Genomic DNA, 17,840 nt, shown 5'->3' on the forward strand with positions numbered 1-17,840 from the left:
TATTCTTAACCTCTATTTAGTACTTCGATATTAAAAGATGTTTTACTTTGTCTAACAACATTATCAAGCAGGTTCCCAACACACCATCACTGCTCAGGCTGCATTCTGCCCCAGTGAACACGAACAGGAACAGTCAGCACCTTTCACCTGGATAAGCAGCTGAGAAACTACCTACTCACATCACTTACACCAGGTGAATCTCTCTTAAACCTTCACATAGAAACGCAGCTCCCTACTCCTGTGGGGAAGTGCAACAAACAAGGAAACTAACTCTGTTCCCCTGGGGCAGCCTGGAGGGAGGAAGGATCCCACTGCACCCAGGCAATGGATTTAAGGTTTGTGAGAACAAGAGACAATGAAATGACTCAGTGTAACAGCACAGTCTGCCCACTCCAGAGAATGGGGCTCAGGAATTTCACAGGAAGTCTCCATGCCACAAGAGCCATGCAGCCCTGCTCTCCATGCAGCCAGGGACCCAGGAGACTTTAATAAAGGTCACAGCAAGAACTGAAATCTTCACGACCAGCCATTTACCATCAAGAAATAACTATCATCAGTTCCAGAGAGGAATACTAACGTGGATCTGCAGAGTGACAGTCCTTGTGGATGAGCCAGGACACTGTCACCTCAGACCCTGAGGCAGGCACAGCCAAGTGAAAGTACCTCTGCTCCAAACAGTTCGTTTGAGAGATTCTACCCATCTTTTGAGCTGGAAAATGAACTATTTTGTCAGTAAAAGCTTTTATTTCAAGTAAATCGTGTGACAAACTTTAAGACCGATTTTGTGGCTAAAAGAATTTACAGTTCTAATTAACACACACAGCAAGTTATTTAATTTTGTGTATCTGTAAAAAGCAGCTTCATTCTGCACTACCTAGAGTGGCCTAACTCTGCCTTCACACAGAACATGATACCAAACTCTGCCTTCCCTTGCAGCACCATCCCACACCAGCAGGGAAAATTTATTATTTACACATCAGTCAAAAAAGCTACCAAAATTACTTTACAGAAAATGAAACTCTGCTCATTACAAAAAGCAGCAGCTTGTTAATTAATTCATGTAAGTGAGCATTTTCTACTGTCAAACCTGATCAAAAGTATCCTTATAACATACATTCAGTGAACCATGTAAGCAAAGGTGCAGTTAAAGCAGCTACAAAATAAATGGAAAAAGGTTCTCCTTTATAGAAGGAGCACCATCTTCCCTCGGGCACCACTGCTACAAATAATGTCTTCATGAGCCTTGGCTACTTTCTCCAGGGGATATTCCGAGCCTACAATGGGTTTCAGCCAGCCAGCTTCTATGCCATCAAGTAGTGCCGTGGCACATTCATGCCTCTCCTCCTGCATGTAACAAACACAGCATTTACAACAAGGTCTTTGCATTTTAGAATTGCATTGACAATTTATTCAAATGTTAAACCAAATTCCACAACCCAAAAATATTTTACTATGTTCTGAGATTGAATCAAAACACAAAGAAATGAACAAACAAGTTAGTTAAAGTGAAATTATTCTTTCATCTCTACAAAGGATTTTAACTTGAAATAGAGGAGTGCTGGAACAAGCCAACAAAGCATACTTTAATACAGAAATGTTTCTCACCTCAGTTGCAAGAAACAGACTCACTCCAATTATGCTTGACTCCTTGCTCATAGTGTCTCTTGGGTTTATCTCAATGCGTCCTCTGCAGCCCACAACCTGCCCAAACAAGTCCAAAATAAGAGCTGTACAATTGTGATGCAGAACGCAGACTAAGGCAGTGACTCCAACACCCACCATCACCTCCCTGCTCAGGGACACAAACACTCACCATCATCCTCTGGGCAGGGACACACTCACCATCACCCTCCCTGCATGGGCCAGCAGCTGCAAGTCAGCATCCAGGTTGACATTGGAGAGCATTTCTATGATGATATCCACTCCCCCCGGCCCTGTGCACTCCTGTACGAGACACAGGATGTTATTTTAGTGCTCAGGTACCACTGTTTATTTCATACACTACAGGAAACATCCATTTTACAGTCTATTGTTTAAATTTTCAATACAGCCTCTGTACTACAGCTGACAGCTAATGAGCTGAACTGTAGCACATTTTGCTGTGCTGACTTATGGTGTGCTCCCACACTGGAATTTGCTGAATATTAGTTCTAAATGACACTGCCTGTGAGGAAAGCTCTGCTTTTCCAGCCTGGGAAAGTTTTATCTTGTGTAGAAACTAAAAAGGCAGTACACTATTACTCCTACATAAATCCCCTTTAAAATCTTCAGCAAACAACTGCTTGTTTTTTAGTACCTGCATCCTCTAGCCTTGACATCATGCCTACCTTAATTCTCTCAATGTAATTAGGGTCTCTGTGATTAAAGGCTTGGTGAGCGCCGTTTCTCAGGATCACATTCATGCCCTCCTCAGTTCCTGCTGTACCCAAAACCTTCAAACCACAAGCTCTGGCAATCTGACATGCTGCTAGTCCCACCTGAGGGGAGAAATAAAAAACAAAAGAGAAAAAAGAAAAATAAAAAACGAAACTATTTTACCCATTTAGCATTTTAAATTTTAATTATTCTACCAGCAAATTGGAACTTCCCCATTTAAAAAGTTGGTCTGGTAACATGTGTTTTAACCATAATAAGTGATTTGGATTTTAAAGACAGAAAAATAGTCTTTTAAAAAGACCAAAGATTTACAGAAGCATGGTAAAGTTTTGATCTTTTTTAATAGTTATCAGCATTTGATATAAATCAATGTAGAATGCTGTCTATCTGTCAAAGCTGGGCCACACATTTTTGATACAAACCCAGGGAAATTCTTCTCTTCACAGAATCATCTGCTATTGGATACCAGCATTATACATTGCAAAGAAAATCTGCAGACACAAATTTTATTAAAACCACTTCTGCACCTTTCACAAACAAATTAAATTATCTCTTTCTAAAGCAAATTCTCAGTGTCTTCTACCAGCTTTGCACTCCAGTAAAAACAGAAGCACCACATTTAGTTCATGAAAATAAAAAGAGGCAATGATGCTGAATGTCATTCTAGTATCTCAGAATAAGATCTGAATTTATCTTTTTGTTGTCTAACAAATAATTAAAAAAACTTTGAAATTTTGCCTGTTCATAGCAGCTGTTTGGTGCATCAGCAGAAACCGAGCGAGAAAGGGCACAGTGTGGAAGATAAATTAAACTAGAATGCTATGTGAGAGAGATCTAAAATTAGCCTGTCATGTAAAACTAAAGAAAATTAGAAGTGCAATTTCACATAGTATTCAGTCACAGCTTTATCCATTCCAGTGCCTCTCCCTGTGCAGTTGGCTGTCAGCTCACGGGTAGAAACATCCCAGAAATGCACAGTTACCCTGCACTGCTGATTCCTTCTCAGAGGACTCAGAACAACTTGTACAAATTGGAAAATTACAGCTTTCTGCTATCAGTTTTGCCTGAGTTAGACCTACTACAAAGCTTCCACATCGACTTCCATCTGTTCAGTGTGTGACCCTCTGACTGGGGACCTCACACCAGCACTTTTACACAGTTTCACAGTTATTGTGAATAACAGAGTTTGCTCTAAGCAAGTGATCCCAGAGTGTCTGAAATAAACACCTAATTTGCTAATTCCTTTTTTGATCTAAATGTGACCATAACTCATACCCCAAGCAGAGGCAAGGACAGAGAGCAGCATTCCCTATCACCTGCCTCCTTGGAACACTTACCCCGCCACTGGCACCATGCACCAGCACACTTTCCCCAGCTTTGGCACAGCCTCTGGGTGAAGAACACAGGACATATTGGTGTTGTGAGTGCAGTACACACTGACTGAGTACCAGGGTGCAGATTCTGACCAATGCAGACACTGATCAAACCTCATCATTCACACAGCATTTCCAATTTATGTTCCAATTTATGTTCCAAACTATGCTCCAATTTATGGCTAAACAGGTATCATAAGCCTTTTAGGGAGAACGAGGAGGCAAAATAAACCCTGTGATTGATGATGTGAAGCAACATGCAGCCAGTAGTCAGTGGCAGCCCAGTACTGAGCCTCAGCTTGGGACCTTCCTCTGTCCCAGGAAAGTGGTGGTTCTGCTCCACAGCACCTCGCTGCCTAATAAGGAAATTAGAACTATTCCTGCTTTTCTGCCCTGGCTAAAATACCAGTGAGCACTGAAAAGCAGCCACATGTTTTATTACGTGAAGCCTTTCCAGGTCTGTTCTCTTAAGAAGAAACACTTAACAGGAAAAGACAGTCACAGGCTTCTAGGTCACAATCATCTGACAGTTCCATCAGCGTAACAAATTCAGGTGTCTTGAACATTTCCCACTCATCAATCCCTCCATTTTACAGGACAATGAAAATATGAATATTGGTATTTTAAATATTAAAAATTAAAGTGCACAAACTTGGATTTGGTGCCTTACTTCTGGAAGAGGGCCCGGTAGGCAGTGAAGTAGGGGACTCCGAGTGCTGCTCCCTGCCTAAAGTCCAGCTTGTCTGGCAAAGGAAAGACTCTGTTGGCTGCAGCAACTGCATACTCTGCATATCCTCCAGAAACCGTTTCAAGGGTGAAAACCCTGTCCCCTTTCTAGAACAGAGGGAGAGAATATAGAGAAATCAATCATTTCCCTTCCTTTTTCCTTAACAAACATGAACCAATTCACAGAGGTTTAGGCTATTGCTAACAGCTCTCCTATTAAAAATAACCAGTTATATTTGTCATAGAAATTTTTATAAATGCTGATACATACCATCAATGCAACACAAACCATATAATTCCATATACTTAATTTTAAGTGTCATAATTATAACCCTGCTCTGCAGTATAACACACAAACCCACTGTCTCATTAATATGAACCTTAATGAACTTGAACACTCAGGAATTCCATCCACAGAATTCAAATACAAAACTTCAAAAGTTTTCATGAACACAAAAGAAATATTTCTAAATTATTTAATTATAATGTGGAAAAACATATATTCTTAATATACCCAAAGACACTTCTCTCTCATTCAAGCCAAGAGCATCACAACTGCCATAGGAAACAAAAAAAACACATAGCAGATACAGCAAACTGCTGATAAGAATATATGAATAAAGATGATTCTTCTCTCTAGATAACCAAATCACCCAGGTCTCCCAAAATTGTTACATTCATCCCAAATCAGGAAATTCCAGCACAATTCTAACTACGATTATGTTTGGTTGGGATCAACCATCTAGTGACTTGAATGGGAGAACAGATTTGGAAACTATACAAATGTCATAGATGTCTTTTAGCAAACTGATATTTGCCTTCTCCTGTCACAAGACTTTCCCCCATAGAAATCCAAGTAAAATTACTACACTGGAGCAATGCAGTATTTGAACAGTTTCAACAACAAACACTTAATGGGGCTTTACAAGTAAGCAATTTCCATTTCCCAAAAAACTTTACAGAAAATTTTTCAATTCTGTATGAAATTATTATCCCCAGCAGGAAGCATCCAATCTCAACTACTTCTGCAAGGCAGAAACCCAACTTTTGTACACCTGATGTCACTCCTTTAAGGAGTCAGACAGCAGGTGCCTCTTCTGAGACCTTTGAGCTCCCAGAGGTCACAGCATTCCTCACAGTCTCACCTGCAGACTGGCTTGCCAATGGGATCCCACTGCGTGCTTTTACCGGTCTGCAAAGGGGATTCCCCCCTTGAAGACATTACATGATTATAAGCAAAAGAACCAGACACAGTAGCACAGCAATCATCCGAAGAGGATACAATAAACAATAGTGAATTAAAGCTCAATGTGTAAATACCTTGAATGCAGTCACGTGTTCCCCAACACCCTCGATCACCCCAGACACATCCGAGCCTGGGGTGTAGGGCAAAGCCGGTTTCCTTGCGTAAGTCCCAGAACGAATATATGTCTCAACAGGATTTACCCCACAGGCATGGACTTTAATTAACACCTACAAGAAAAGATGCTTCTTAAGCAGCAAGTAAAAAGATTTAGCCGTTTAATTCACAGCACAGCATCATGGCATTTTAACTGGATTCTCAAACAGCCTCTGTGACAACCCAGTGTCGAACTGGAGCTACTTTCAGGAAACCCTTGATGTGGAATATGTAGCCCACAGAACAGTAAAGAGCCCACATTTGTCAAGCATGATGTCTCAGGGAGTATGAACACACTGATCAAACCCCATGTACTCCAGATGAAGAGTTCTGGGTTGCATCCCTCATTCTGTCCTGCGGGCACCTGTTACCATTCATTGCTGCTATTTATTTCCCTTCACAGAGCACGCATATACCTGGTTTTCTTTTGGAACAGGAACTAACACATCCGACTGGAGTTTAAGTACTTCAGGGCCACCAAATTCAAACACTCTGATCGCTCTCATCACTCTGCTGGTGGCTGCCATGGCGACCAGAGGATCTGGGGAAAAACACGACAGTAATATCCCTGGTTCGTGCTCAGGTCAGGGAGAGCCTGAACACCCAGGACGTGCCCTACGGACACCGCCCGGGACACAGCACAGCCCGCGGGCCGAAGGGCGGCTCGGCCTCGTGATAATGAACCGATCCAGGGGGAGGGGAAGGAGGGGAGGGGCCCGAGGTGCCCAGGGTCTCCCGCTCAGAGCAGCTTCCGGGAGCCGGGCATGGGGCAGACGGGAAGCCCAGCACAGGGCCGTCTCCAGCGGGACACAGCCGCGGAACAGGGACCGCTGGCCCTGGCCCGGCCCAACCCGGGTGGCATCGCGGCCCCGCCCCCTCCTACTCCGGCCCGCCCCCGACACGCCCCCTCTGCCGGGCCCCGCCCCTGACGCGCCTCTCGCCTCCAGGCCCCGCCCCCAAGGCCTCTCGCGGTCAGGCCCCGCCCCTTTGAGCCGCCCCACGGCCGTCGCCGCTAGAGGCCCGGGCGTGGCCGCCGCGGCTGCGGAGCCCGACACGGGCAGCGCTGGGCCGCCGCCGCCCCGTCCCGTCCCCCCGGGGAGCACCGGGGAGCTCCGCGCCCCCCGCCTACCTGCGGAGCGCCGCAGCCCCCGCGTCGAAGCGTGGGCCCGGTCGGAGGGCGGGGGGCGGGGCCATCTCACGCCCCGCCCCGGCAGTCGGCCGCGCGCAGAGTTTTGGCCCCCGCGGGCCGCCGTCCCCGCGCGATGGCGGCGTTCGCGCGGCGCAAGGCGCAGCGGCTCGCGCGGCCCGACCCCAGCCGGAAGCGCGCGCTGGACGCGCGCGCCGCGGAGCTCGCGCGGCTCCTGAACGCGAACGAGCGGTTCTGCACCACCAGCTCGTGCGACGGGAGGGTCCTGCTGGCGGTGGGATACCGGGATACCGGGATATCGGGATACCGGGATACCGGCATGGGTACCGGGGGGGCGGGCCGGGATGACGGGGCGGGGCCGGCATGCCGCGAGATCGGGTCCCGCTGTTGCCGGTGCTTCCCTGTCCGTGCTCAGCTGAGTGTCAGTGGCCGGGACGCACAAACCCGGCCGGTGCCCGGGCAGAGCCGGCCCGAGCAGCGTTCCTGTGAATGGGCTCTGCGGGCAAAGCGACGCTCCTGGCTCGGAAGGGCCGGATCAAACATCACCGACCCGCAGAGCCCATTCCCTGGTTTCTCTCCATCAGGACACGGACGGCGGCGGGATCCAGAAGAAGAACTGCGCTTGGCTCCTGGTAACACATGACCCGTGTGCCAAAGGCGATGTGGTAAGAGCAGAGTAGGATACAGCTTTTGTATTTATTCATTGCAGTGCTCGTGGTGTCGTGGAAAATACGTGAAAGAGTGTTCCTAATGCTGAGATGAATTGCCACTCTTTCAAAATTAAATCTTCTTTAGGGGTGTTGCTTAATAAATTCTTCAGACCCATTTTGAAGAGAATGTTTTTAAGCTCAAGCTTTTCTGTCTCAAAGTGACATTTCTGAATAGAAGAAAATATTCCCAGCCCTCAAGGTTTCTCTGCACAAAGACAGCACAGAAAAGCAGATAAACTGTCTTTGTGAGCTGTGCAGGATGTCAGAGAGCATCTCTGTCTTCTGGCAGAACTGAGGGGTCTGAGGGGGATATCTTCAATTTTATAATTAAAAAGTTACTTCTTTTTTCTAGTCTTATGGGTTTATGCCTCTAATTTCAACCTCTGAATTTGTCTTTATAACTTTCATATATTAGGCTACACACTGGTATTTGAGAAAGGATTAAAGTGTGGTTGAGTATGTTAGGCTATGAATTTAATTTGCTGAAACCCAGAAAGTTTTCTGAAGTTGAGGAATGTACTTCAGCAACTAAATGTCTTTGATTCTAAGAACAGTTTAAAAAAAATCCCCACTCAATCACCTGACTGCAGCAGAACAGTCATTGTCCCTTGCTGGTCTGATGGTGTCGATGTTTGGATGTACGAAGGAGAAACATGAAGGATGAAGCACAGTTTTTAATGTCTGTTTTGCCATGAATTTCTATCAAACCTGATCAGTTTAGCAAACAGAATCAGGGAAATCCATGGAATTTCTGTGTATTGTGAGCAATGAAAACTTAAAAGCAGCTGATGAAACCTGACTGCTTGGGACTCATTTGCTGCATTTTTGGTGCTTGTTTCATACACAGACTAGCTTTTTCTTTTTTGCCTTTTTTTTTTTTTTTTGGCAATAGCAGTACACACTTGCAGTGTTAATATAAATGTTTTGGTGTATTTTCCAGATGACAGCACTAGAGAAGTCCACTGGAGACGTTGTGTTCAAGTTTGAACCATTTGTTCTTCACGTGCTGTGTCGGGAGCTGCAGGATGCACAGCTGCTGGTAAAACCAAGTCAAGCACAATGTGACATTGTGCTCTGTTACATTCCTGCCTTTAAAAGTAAAAGGATTGGCTCCTGGTTAAGCTGTAACACTTGGGAATAGTCCCAGATGTGCTGTGTGTTTAATAACTGAGATGGTAAAGTAAGCTGATGAGGAAAACAGAGCTTTAAACGTGGTGGAGATTTTGCTGTGCATAGAAAGCAAAATGACTCACCGTTGAGCTGAAGTGGGCTACCCATAAAACATTTCCCAGGGAGCCTGAGATTCTCCTACTGGCTGAAAGTGATGGATTTTAGGCATTACTTTGCTACCATCCACGCCATTTGTCTCCATTTGCAATAAATTGAGTGGCACCTTTGTGTTCTGGTTCTCCAGCGTGACCGAAGAGCAGTGTGTGCCGTGCCAGGCTCATTCCCTCTTCAGCACAGGAGAGCTAATGAGCTCAGTGTACAGTGCTGCTATAGACATGTGGCACGACTCTGTGTGCTTCCAGCTCCTTGGGATACAGCAGCTCAGTGCTCAGAGAGATATTGTGTCCCATCTGCACTGATGGATTCAGACAATCAGGATGCACCATGGGTCTCTGAAAACCACCCACAGTTTGTGGGCTTGATCTTAAAGACATTTTAATTTAACTATTTTTTGTCAGTCTGTGGAGATGGTTTTGAGTAAGTTTTTTGCAAAACCAAGATTGCAAGTTGCATTGCAACCCATTCATAATTATTTTTTTGCTGTGAAAGTGTACAAGACCTGTTTAAGCACTTATTTGTTCTGCAGCATTCAGTGGCTGTTGATTCTGGATTCAGGAACTCCGGTATTACGGTTGGCAGAGGAGGAAAAATTACGATGGTAAGGACTCTGCTACTGTAAGGGATGTAACAAAGTCATATCATTATGTTAACCTTGGCTTTTTACCAGCCGAGATCTGACTTGTGCTGAACAGCTGCCACAGGGCATGCTGTAGCAAAGAAATAGCTTTCTGCTTTAGGTGAGAGCAAACTAACCAATTTTATGGATAAGCAGGTTTTTTTCTGCAATGAACTCCCTATATTATTTAAATAACCTTCATAAAGTAAAAAAAACTTTGTTCCAGATAAGTCCTGTGTGCTTTTTCAGGCTGTCCGGAGCACTCACTGCTTAGAAGTTCCACTGAGCCACAAGGGGAGATTGATGGTCTCTGACGAATATATTGAATTTCTGGTACATGTAGCCAATCAGAAAATGGAAGAAAACATAAGGAGGATTGAGAGGTTTGTAAGATTATACCATGTAATGATGTAATGTTCATGACGTTGAGTTTTTCTTCAGTATCAGCTAAAACCACTTTCTTCTCCTTGCACGTCTTGATTACATTCCAAAAGCATTAGTTTCTCAGAGGAGTTTTGTAGCAAACCTACAAAATAGTAAAGACAAAATTTTTTCTTTCTAGATTCCACAAGGGCTTGCAGTTGGCTCTGGAGGCTGCTGTCCCTACAGACACCTTGGCTCCTGAGGGGCCAGAGAAGAGCCGCTCTGTGTACGTGCACAGGAGAAAGAGACGGATCATTCGGGAACAGGCCGATCCCAGCGGAGAGCTGGAGCCCCAGGATGATGCTGAAAGCAGTCTGGATCTGTTTGCCGAAATCATGATATAGACTACGACATTCGAAAGCAAATGGCAAACTGACTGTATGCTCTTTGTAAGAGGTTTATATACTGTTATGCTCTCAGTAGTAGTACTCCCATGGACATTGACCAGAAAAAAGGTAATTAACAGAATGGTGAGCAGGTGTAATGCTACTGGGCACAGAGAACAAAGCCTTAGAATGTGTTGGGGTTTTTTTAACTGTACTGTTGAATTAACAGACTTTTACTCCATCTGCCAGTTATCCCAGAAATAACAGGTTTGCTGCAGCCTTTGGCCACATTCTCTGTGGCAGCATTTCACTTCCAACTTTGTTTTTGCAGAGCAGAGAAACTCTAAAAACTGAGTTGTTTTCCCCAAAAGTTGTTACTCCCTGCAGGACATCTGCAGAGCAGCATGCACCAGCATGGCTGGCCCTTCCTGGCAGCACGGGACCATCTGTTAGTCACCTGCAGAGCATACCTGGGGCAGAGGTTAGGACAGAAAAGCACGAGCTGGGTACTGCTCTGTACCAGCCTCAGCCGGGTGCATCCAGATCCCTCCTGGCTGCTGCACTAGCAGCTGCTGTTTCCCTGCTCTTTGCTGTGTTTCGGGCTCCAACCCCACTGTGTGCACTCTAATTCCCATAATCACTGGCCACTCAGTACCATTTTTCCTTGCCCCTTTAGCCAGCTCTGTGTGCTAATGGCCCCTTCCCCTCACAGAGCCCCTGCACTCTGCAGCCAGCACCCGGCCAAAGTCACCCCAAGGGCTGGGCTGGGCTGAGAACCACTGACTGCAGGAACTGTTATATACAAACAGTGCAGCACTGTGTGCATTCCTTGTTGTGCCACTGGTAAAGGCACTCCATGCTTGTGTATTTTTCAGAAAAATGCTGAATTTGTAAACCTTCCAAGCTGTCTTGTGACTGAGTGATAGCTTACACTGCAGAGCCAGACCCTGACCGAAGGAGGTGGTTTATTTGAGCAGGAACTCCCAGGCCATGCAGAGAGGGACGTCACTGTTTCCATTACATGAGCTTCTGTCTTTGGGGGCATTTTAATTCCACTGTAAAAATTGAACATACTCCATGGCAGCCTCAGGGAAGAGTAACTGGGACACTGTGTAGATTCTGAAAGACCCATTGGGCTGTTTCCAGTCACAGGTGCGCCAGAAGAAAGGAACTGGAGCCTCTTGTGTTGTGTGTTTGTCTTGCTGACTTCAAACTCAGATATTCTCCTTCTGGGCGCTTGAAACACCTCAGCATGTGGCTGGGGCACGGGAAGGGGAGAGGCCGATGCCCTTCTGTCCTTGTAAGTTTGCTGCCATATCCAGTTGAGGTGCTTGCCAGCACGAACAGCATGTCACAGAACACGGGTGCTGCTGGTTTCTCCTTCAGGGAAGGAGAGATGCTGGGGACAAATACTGAAGACCGAAGACCATTGGCTTGTGAGATGGAAATATATGGAATATATTTCCACCTCAGTATATGAGGTGGAAATTCGACAGAAACCTCCCAAAGCATCACTGTGTGCACTGGTCTCAGACCTCATGCACATTTGGGAGAACTAACCATGGTTCCATTCTGACTGAACACAGGGGGGTCATTTCTAACATATCAGACTTCAAGCCCAGCCCACAGAACCCACATTCCTGGGATAGAAGAGGCCTGTTCCCAAATCCAGAGCAGGTTAATTCCCAATGTGTACAGTCACCTGTGCAAGGTGGGAGAGGGATCACAGATACTAATAGTGTGTGTAAACCAGGACCTTGGTGTGCCTTCGAGAGCAGAGCAGGGTTGTGTATTGGCAGGAAAGGGTATTCAGTGCAGGTAAATTTTTTGGGAAGCTTCTTTTTAGCTTTTTCTTCCCAACACTACAATAACATCCCAAACCCTTGCACTGTGTAATAGCAGCACAGGATTTACATTCTTAGAAATACAGTTTGTCAGAAACTGACGTGATACAATCCCACATTCCTCTGAAAAATGATACAAAATTCATGAAGATTTTTTTGGCAGTCTTAATCTAGAAATGTTACCCTAACTGTTGACATCTTGCTGCTTTATTCCCATCATCTCCAATGGTTGAAGACGGTTGGTGACCTCATACAAAAAATCCAAAACAAGACCCTACAACAAGAAAAATAAACAGTCTCGTGATTCTCAGGGAAAGATCAGGGAATTTTGTTACTTCATTGCTTAAAATGTAGAACAGTTTTTACAAGGATTGTCTGATTTTTTTAAACTGCATCCAAGGTTGCAGAGGGCAATGCTGAGGTGGTTTCAACACTCTGCAGCCACTCCAGGAAGAAGCACAACCCCAGCACCACCTCCTCTGTGCACCACTGCCCTTCCCTGCCTGTACACTGGGGATCACCACACCTTATCCCAAGTTACACCTGTTCTTTTTGAGGTTAATTTTGTCAAGTTGTGTTTCATTTCCAGCTGCTCTAAGCAATTCTGTTGGGCTGTAAATGCCATCTGCAGCTGCAGAGTGCAGGCAGCCAGCAGGCAGAGCAGCCACAGGCAGTGGGAGGCAGCACCACTGAAAAGGCGACTCTGGGGGTCATGGCCAAAGAAAAATCCACTGATAAGCAACAAGACTTCTAAAACTGGCAAATCTTTACCATTTGTAAGTGTGCTTAGCCACTTAATTAACCTAAAAGGTATTTTCATCTCAATTTTCATATTTGCTCTTGCTGTGTTAAATTTTTTAAAATTACAATTTCATTCCCTGTGCACTCAGTTGTTTCGGGGGAGGCAGAGGGGTTCATTCACTCCAGCAACTGCTGGTCTTTTCTCATCCATAGCATTTTGCATCCACACCAGGAAACCACTCAAATCAGAGCCACAGTGTTCCCAGCTGGTTGTTCCGCAGGTTCCACGCCCGTTATGCTCCCCAGTGCATCCAGGCACTTGGGCACAAAGTCACTTGACTGATTCACCAGGATAATTCTGTACATGCAAATCACAGATGTCATATACACAAGTATTCGCTTGAAATAGCTTCTTCCTCTGAAACTCAAGTACTTAAATCAGTTTACAAGAGAATGACAGTAACAGCTACAGTGTGCACCGAAATCGATGTTTTCATGTGGGGTTAAACCTCTGTGGACGGGGCAGCTTCTCAGCTCTCATCCTCCACTCCTGCCAGGGCTTGATCTGAATTTGCCCGAGTTCACACACTTAACAACAACATACAATTGTATGAAATTCGGTCTCAAGTTTTTAAAATTGCTTTATTGTACTAAAGGTACTGTGCACTGGAGGCTTAGCAGCTCTTTGGTACTTTTGGTTACTGAAAATACACAACTCCTTTGCAACACCCTGTCAATTCGATTTTATGTAATGGGATATTAGGGGAAATGTTTTAAGTCTGCTCTACCCATAGTTGAAATTGCCCCGGTGCAGCATGCTGGGGCTTTTGTGAAAGAGCCTTTGAAAAAAATTTGAGCCTTCAAAAAAATTAGATAATCACATGCCTAAATTTCCCGAGCTGCCCACTTAATTTCTTCGTATCAAGAGAAAGTAAAGCCTGTAAGAGCTGCTGTCAAACATGCCAGCTGCGCTGTGGCAGCAGGCAGCTACCTGGTGTCAAGGTCAGAGAATCCTCAGCTCTTTTTTTAATCAGAAAACACCACCCAAATCACACAAAAGCTTTTATTTTGCTTTCTGGGTGCAGTGTATTTATGGTACCTGAGCAGATACACTATTATGGTCATTTTTATAGTGAAAAGAAAAAATCTTATTTTGTTTTCACTTTCTGCAGGATCCCGTGAAAAGAGAAATATTTTTTTTCTCAAAACCAGGTTTTATAGTCACCGTAATTGGGTTTTTTGCAAAGGAATTCTGACAGCTCAGAGCCCGGTGGTTGCATGCTCGGCCCCGGCGCAGGAGCAGATACCCGCTCCGCCCCGGCGGCACCGCCGGGCTCTCCCGCAGCCGCCCCGGGCGGCGGGCGCAGCGCTGCTCGGTACATCCCCTCCGTGCGCAGGTGACATCCCCGCTCTGCCTCAGGGATTCGGGAAGGGGTGGAAGGTGTCGGCACAACCCGCGCTGACGGCGGGCGACAATTAATACAGGCACCGGAGTTCGCTCCGTGTGTAACAGAGTAGGTTTTTTCGTTTCTCTAAATAAGCACCTAATAAATTCCGTTTTACCGTATTTTAACACCGCACGGGGACTGCAGCTCTCCGCGCCTGCCCCGGCCCGCCGGTCCCTCCGGAGCTTCACCCCCTGGTGGGTGTCGGGCAGCGGCGGGACCCGGAGCGGGGGACGGGGCCAGCGGGGACACCGAGCGATGGAACCGAGCGAGCGGCGGAGCCCCCGCGGCCGCCGGTCCCGCTCCCTGCTCCGGTGCGCTCGGGGTCGGTGAGCTCACCCCAGGGTCCGTGCGAGAGATCAGCGCTTGCGGCTCTCCGCACTCACGCTCGGGTTGGCAGCAGGAGCCAACCCGAAATATCGAACTGCCGGCAAGCAAAAACCCGTTTTCCTTGGGATGACCAGCAATTCTCCGCTAATGGAGATATAAACGGCACTTCCCATTGCTTCCCAGCTGCCCGTCCCCGATCAATTCTGCATCGAGGTTACGCGGGCAGCACTGCTCTTTTATAATCTGCTCATTTAAATATTTTTGCATAACATTGCTGACAAAAATCAAGGAATATTTAGAGGTGAAATGTACCCAGAATTTATGCATATAATCCACGTTTTTCCATTATTTTGCATCCCTCGGTGCAAATTATTTCAGAATTTTCTTCGATTGCACAGAGCCTGAGCTTGGTTTTGTTTTCTCTCACTGCAAACACTCACCTCAGAAATTCTGCAGAGACAGTGACGGGAAAGTAAAATCCAGTAGGATTTGATGCAGAGCTCTGTGCAGGGTCTACTTGTTTTTTCTGTAACATTTTTACCTCGTAGTGACAGACAGGACCCAGGGACACGCTGCTTTTGGAAAACATGCAGGAATACCATGGGTAGTTCTACATGGGATCAGAATTCGGCCCAAAATGTGCAATATTAGAAATTACCATTTTTTCATTGTTCCTATTACCTGAATATGAAAGTTCAAATTCAAGAATGTGTTTTCACATCCACAGCACTCTGGGGTAATATTAAATGAACTCTGTTTAATAAAACACATTCCAAGTTGCTATTTTGATTGAAGCATTATACTTCTTGTCTTGCAATAAGTAGTTCAGATTTCACTGGGTCATTGAAAATTTTTGAATCAGTCTCTTTTCAAATCATATTTAAAATACAGATGTAAATAACTGTGGTACAGATCCCTTCGCAGCACAAAGCAGGAGTAAGGGACACAGTGCTGCATTACAGCCGGTGCTGCCATTACCTCCGGAGGCAGAGAAGGAAATTTTGTCATCCTCCAAACACAGTGATCGTCCCTTTCATAAAACACCTCACATTCATTCAGGGAGACAATGGCATCCCATTTTGTCCTTGAATCACTGAAATAAGAGGTATTTTGATCACTAATATCTGCTATTATCAAAACACCATCAAGATTTCCACAGGATTAGATAACCCAGGTGAAGCTGTGCACAGGTCCCCCCTGGCTCTTTTACTCTGTGTCATGTTGCATCTGTTTTTAAATGCTCTGTCATTGAGAGCAGCAGCACCAGACAAAGCCCTGGGTTCTGCCCAGGGCAGCTGTGGCCCTCTCAGGTCATGGCTGGAAGGCACATTGTCTGAGTCCTCTTGTTCCAGTTTTCTCAGTAGAAAATCCTAGAATCACAGAATCATTTTGGTTGGAAAGACCTCTAAGATTGACTGTGATGTGTCTGTGAAAATCACAACAAACTTACAGAAGATGTTGGAATAAATATTCACATAAATACTGAAATATTTATAGATGCAGTTCTCCCTGCTTGAACCAGGAAAGCAAGTACAATAAACATGGCTCAGCTACCAGGGTTCCAGACTAATACACTTGGCACTTCCTATCAGGGTAACCTATGGGTTAAATGGTTAATGCTTCTCTGCCTACCCCAGGCAGTCCAGGCAGGATTTGGACAGCAGAGCACCAGTTCATTCCATTGGCTGGGTGGCCTCTGATGAGGAGAAGCCAAGGGCCACAGTGGCTCCATGGCAGAGCTGGGTGGGCAGCAGCCCTTCACTGCACCAGCATCCCAACATCACCCATCCACCTGCATGGGTACTCCTTGTCCTTTCCTTTGGGAAGTTCCTAAAGCAGAAGATTTCCCAGTCCAGGGAGAGATCACGCAGAAACCCCTGGGCTGGGAACGGCATCCCTGCTCAGCACAGCTGCTGACCCCAGCACAAAGCTCTGGGCACTCTACAGTAGCAAAGGGAAGGGCCATTTCATCTCTCTGCTTCATGGAATCTTCTACACACCATAGCCCCGCAGGTAGATGACCCCTTTGGACTTTTCTTTCTTCCATATTTTCATCATATATCACTTCCCTTCCAGTACAAGATCAGAGAGAAAAGGGGTGGTGAAAGTGGGAGAGCAGCAGCAGGAAAAAAATACCCGACAAACAGCAACAGCCTTCCAACACCCCTTTAAAATAATGACGATTTACCAAATGGTTGGGAAGTTGTTATAATTCCTTTTCCAAATTATTACTCGCCCTTTAGATTAGAAATGAGGCCAGGGTTAGCAATCAGCCTTAAATGGTAGGATTTCTGAAGTAGAAGCACTTGTCTGATTGTGAAGTGGAGGCCATTATTGCCTTGATTGAGTCTTTTTTTTTTTCTCTTTTTTTTTTTAAGCTTGCTTGATTTGCGGCTGAGAGCACACATTCACCACAGTACTGGGAGCAATCAGAGCTTTCCCTGCTCTTTTTTGCTCAGCGATTTAGGGTCCACTACTTTGGCACAGCTGCCACCTTTTAGCCTCCATCAAGCAGAGATATTTTTAAGTGAACTGCATTTTGCGTTTGTCTTTTCTCTTCCCACGCCTTTCCTTCCTCATGTTTTTTCTTTCCTTTTTTTCTCCTTTTGCTTTTTTTTTATTCTTTCAGAGTGGGGGGGGATGAATGTCTGTGAAAATATTGTGTGAAGTTTAGTTCCAAGTATGAAGTTGAAAGAAGGCAGCTGAGGCTGGCAGGTTGTCATCTGGCTCCACACACATATCAGATCTGTAGTTAGTTGAGAAACAGGGATGAAGTGACTTGTTCAAAGGGCTGAAGTCAGCCAGAAGCACTGATGGGTTTCTGGGCGCTGGAGTTTAGAGTTTTGTTTGCCTGAAAACCAGATTCGAGCCAAGAACTTGTATTTATATCATTTCTTTCCAGAACTCATCTGTTTAGCTGGCATATTCTACTTTAGAGCTCCTCCCAAATTGACTCTAGCAGCACAGCTGAGGGCCTGGTGCCTGGCAGACCATGGGGCTCACCCCGGCCCCCAGCCCACACCCAGGAGCGGCCAGTGAGGCCAGTGCAGAAAAGGCAACAGAGCTACAGCAGGCCACTCTGCTCCAGTCCAAC

General features: G+C 45.7%; 2 protein-coding genes across 2 annotated transcripts; one reads left to right on the forward strand and one right to left on the reverse strand.

Annotated features, from left to right (window-relative positions):
* Positions 1-722: 722 nt before the first annotated feature.
* CRYZ (crystallin zeta) lies at positions 723-7,072 on the reverse strand. Its single transcript, XM_032695940.1, has 9 exons — positions 7,004-7,072; positions 6,291-6,415; positions 5,796-5,948; positions 4,420-4,583; positions 3,714-3,765; positions 2,328-2,477; positions 1,843-1,944; positions 1,606-1,701; positions 723-1,344 (listed from the first exon to the last, which is right to left on the reverse strand). Exons 2-9 carry the CDS (start codon positions 6,399-6,401, stop codon positions 1,183-1,185), a joined length of 990 nt encoding a protein of 329 aa, XP_032551831.1. The 5' UTR covers positions 6,402-6,415; positions 7,004-7,072; the 3' UTR covers positions 723-1,182.
* A 49-nt stretch (positions 7,073-7,121) lies between these two features.
* On the forward strand, positions 7,122-11,286 carry TYW3 (tRNA-yW synthesizing protein 3 homolog). Its single transcript, XM_032695941.1, has 6 exons — positions 7,122-7,295; positions 7,606-7,686; positions 8,672-8,770; positions 9,548-9,619; positions 9,887-10,020; positions 10,200-11,286. Exons 1-6 carry the CDS (start codon positions 7,137-7,139, stop codon positions 10,402-10,404), a joined length of 750 nt encoding a protein of 249 aa, XP_032551832.1. The 5' UTR covers positions 7,122-7,136; the 3' UTR covers positions 10,405-11,286.
* Positions 11,287-17,840: the final 6,554 nt, after the last annotated feature.

Source organism: Chiroxiphia lanceolata, chromosome 9 (assembly GCF_009829145.1).
Source record: "Chiroxiphia lanceolata isolate bChiLan1 chromosome 9, bChiLan1.pri, whole genome shotgun sequence".
NCBI classification, from domain to species: domain Eukaryota; kingdom Metazoa; phylum Chordata; class Aves; order Passeriformes; family Pipridae; genus Chiroxiphia; species Chiroxiphia lanceolata.

What these genes read in the sequence shown, in the direction of transcription:
- CRYZ (XM_032695940.1), bottom strand. Translation starts at nt 6,401, where the DNA reads ATGGCAGCCACCAGCAGAGTGATGAGAGCGATCAGAGTGTTTGAATTT. An exon ending in CTGTTCCAAAAGAAAACCAG is followed by an intron (nt 5,949 to 6,290) that starts GTATATGCGTGC and finishes CTTTTCTTGTAG; the next exon opens with GTGTTAATTAAAGTCCATGC. An exon ending in TGCATGGTGCCAGTGGCGGG is followed by an intron (nt 2,478 to 3,713) that starts GTAAGTGTTCCA and finishes TTCTCCCCTCAG; the next exon opens with GTGGGACTAGCAGCATGTCA.
- TYW3 (XM_032695941.1), top strand. Translation starts at nt 7,137, where the DNA reads ATGGCGGCGTTCGCGCGGCGCAAGGCGCAGCGGCTCGCGCGGCCCGAC. An exon ending in ACGGGAGGGTCCTGCTGGCG is followed by an intron (nt 7,296 to 7,605) that starts GTGGGATACCGG and finishes TCTCTCCATCAG; the next exon opens with GACACGGACGGCGGCGGGAT. An exon ending in AACATAAGGAGGATTGAGAG is followed by an intron (nt 10,021 to 10,199) that starts GTTTGTAAGATT and finishes TTTTCTTTCTAG; the next exon opens with ATTCCACAAGGGCTTGCAGT.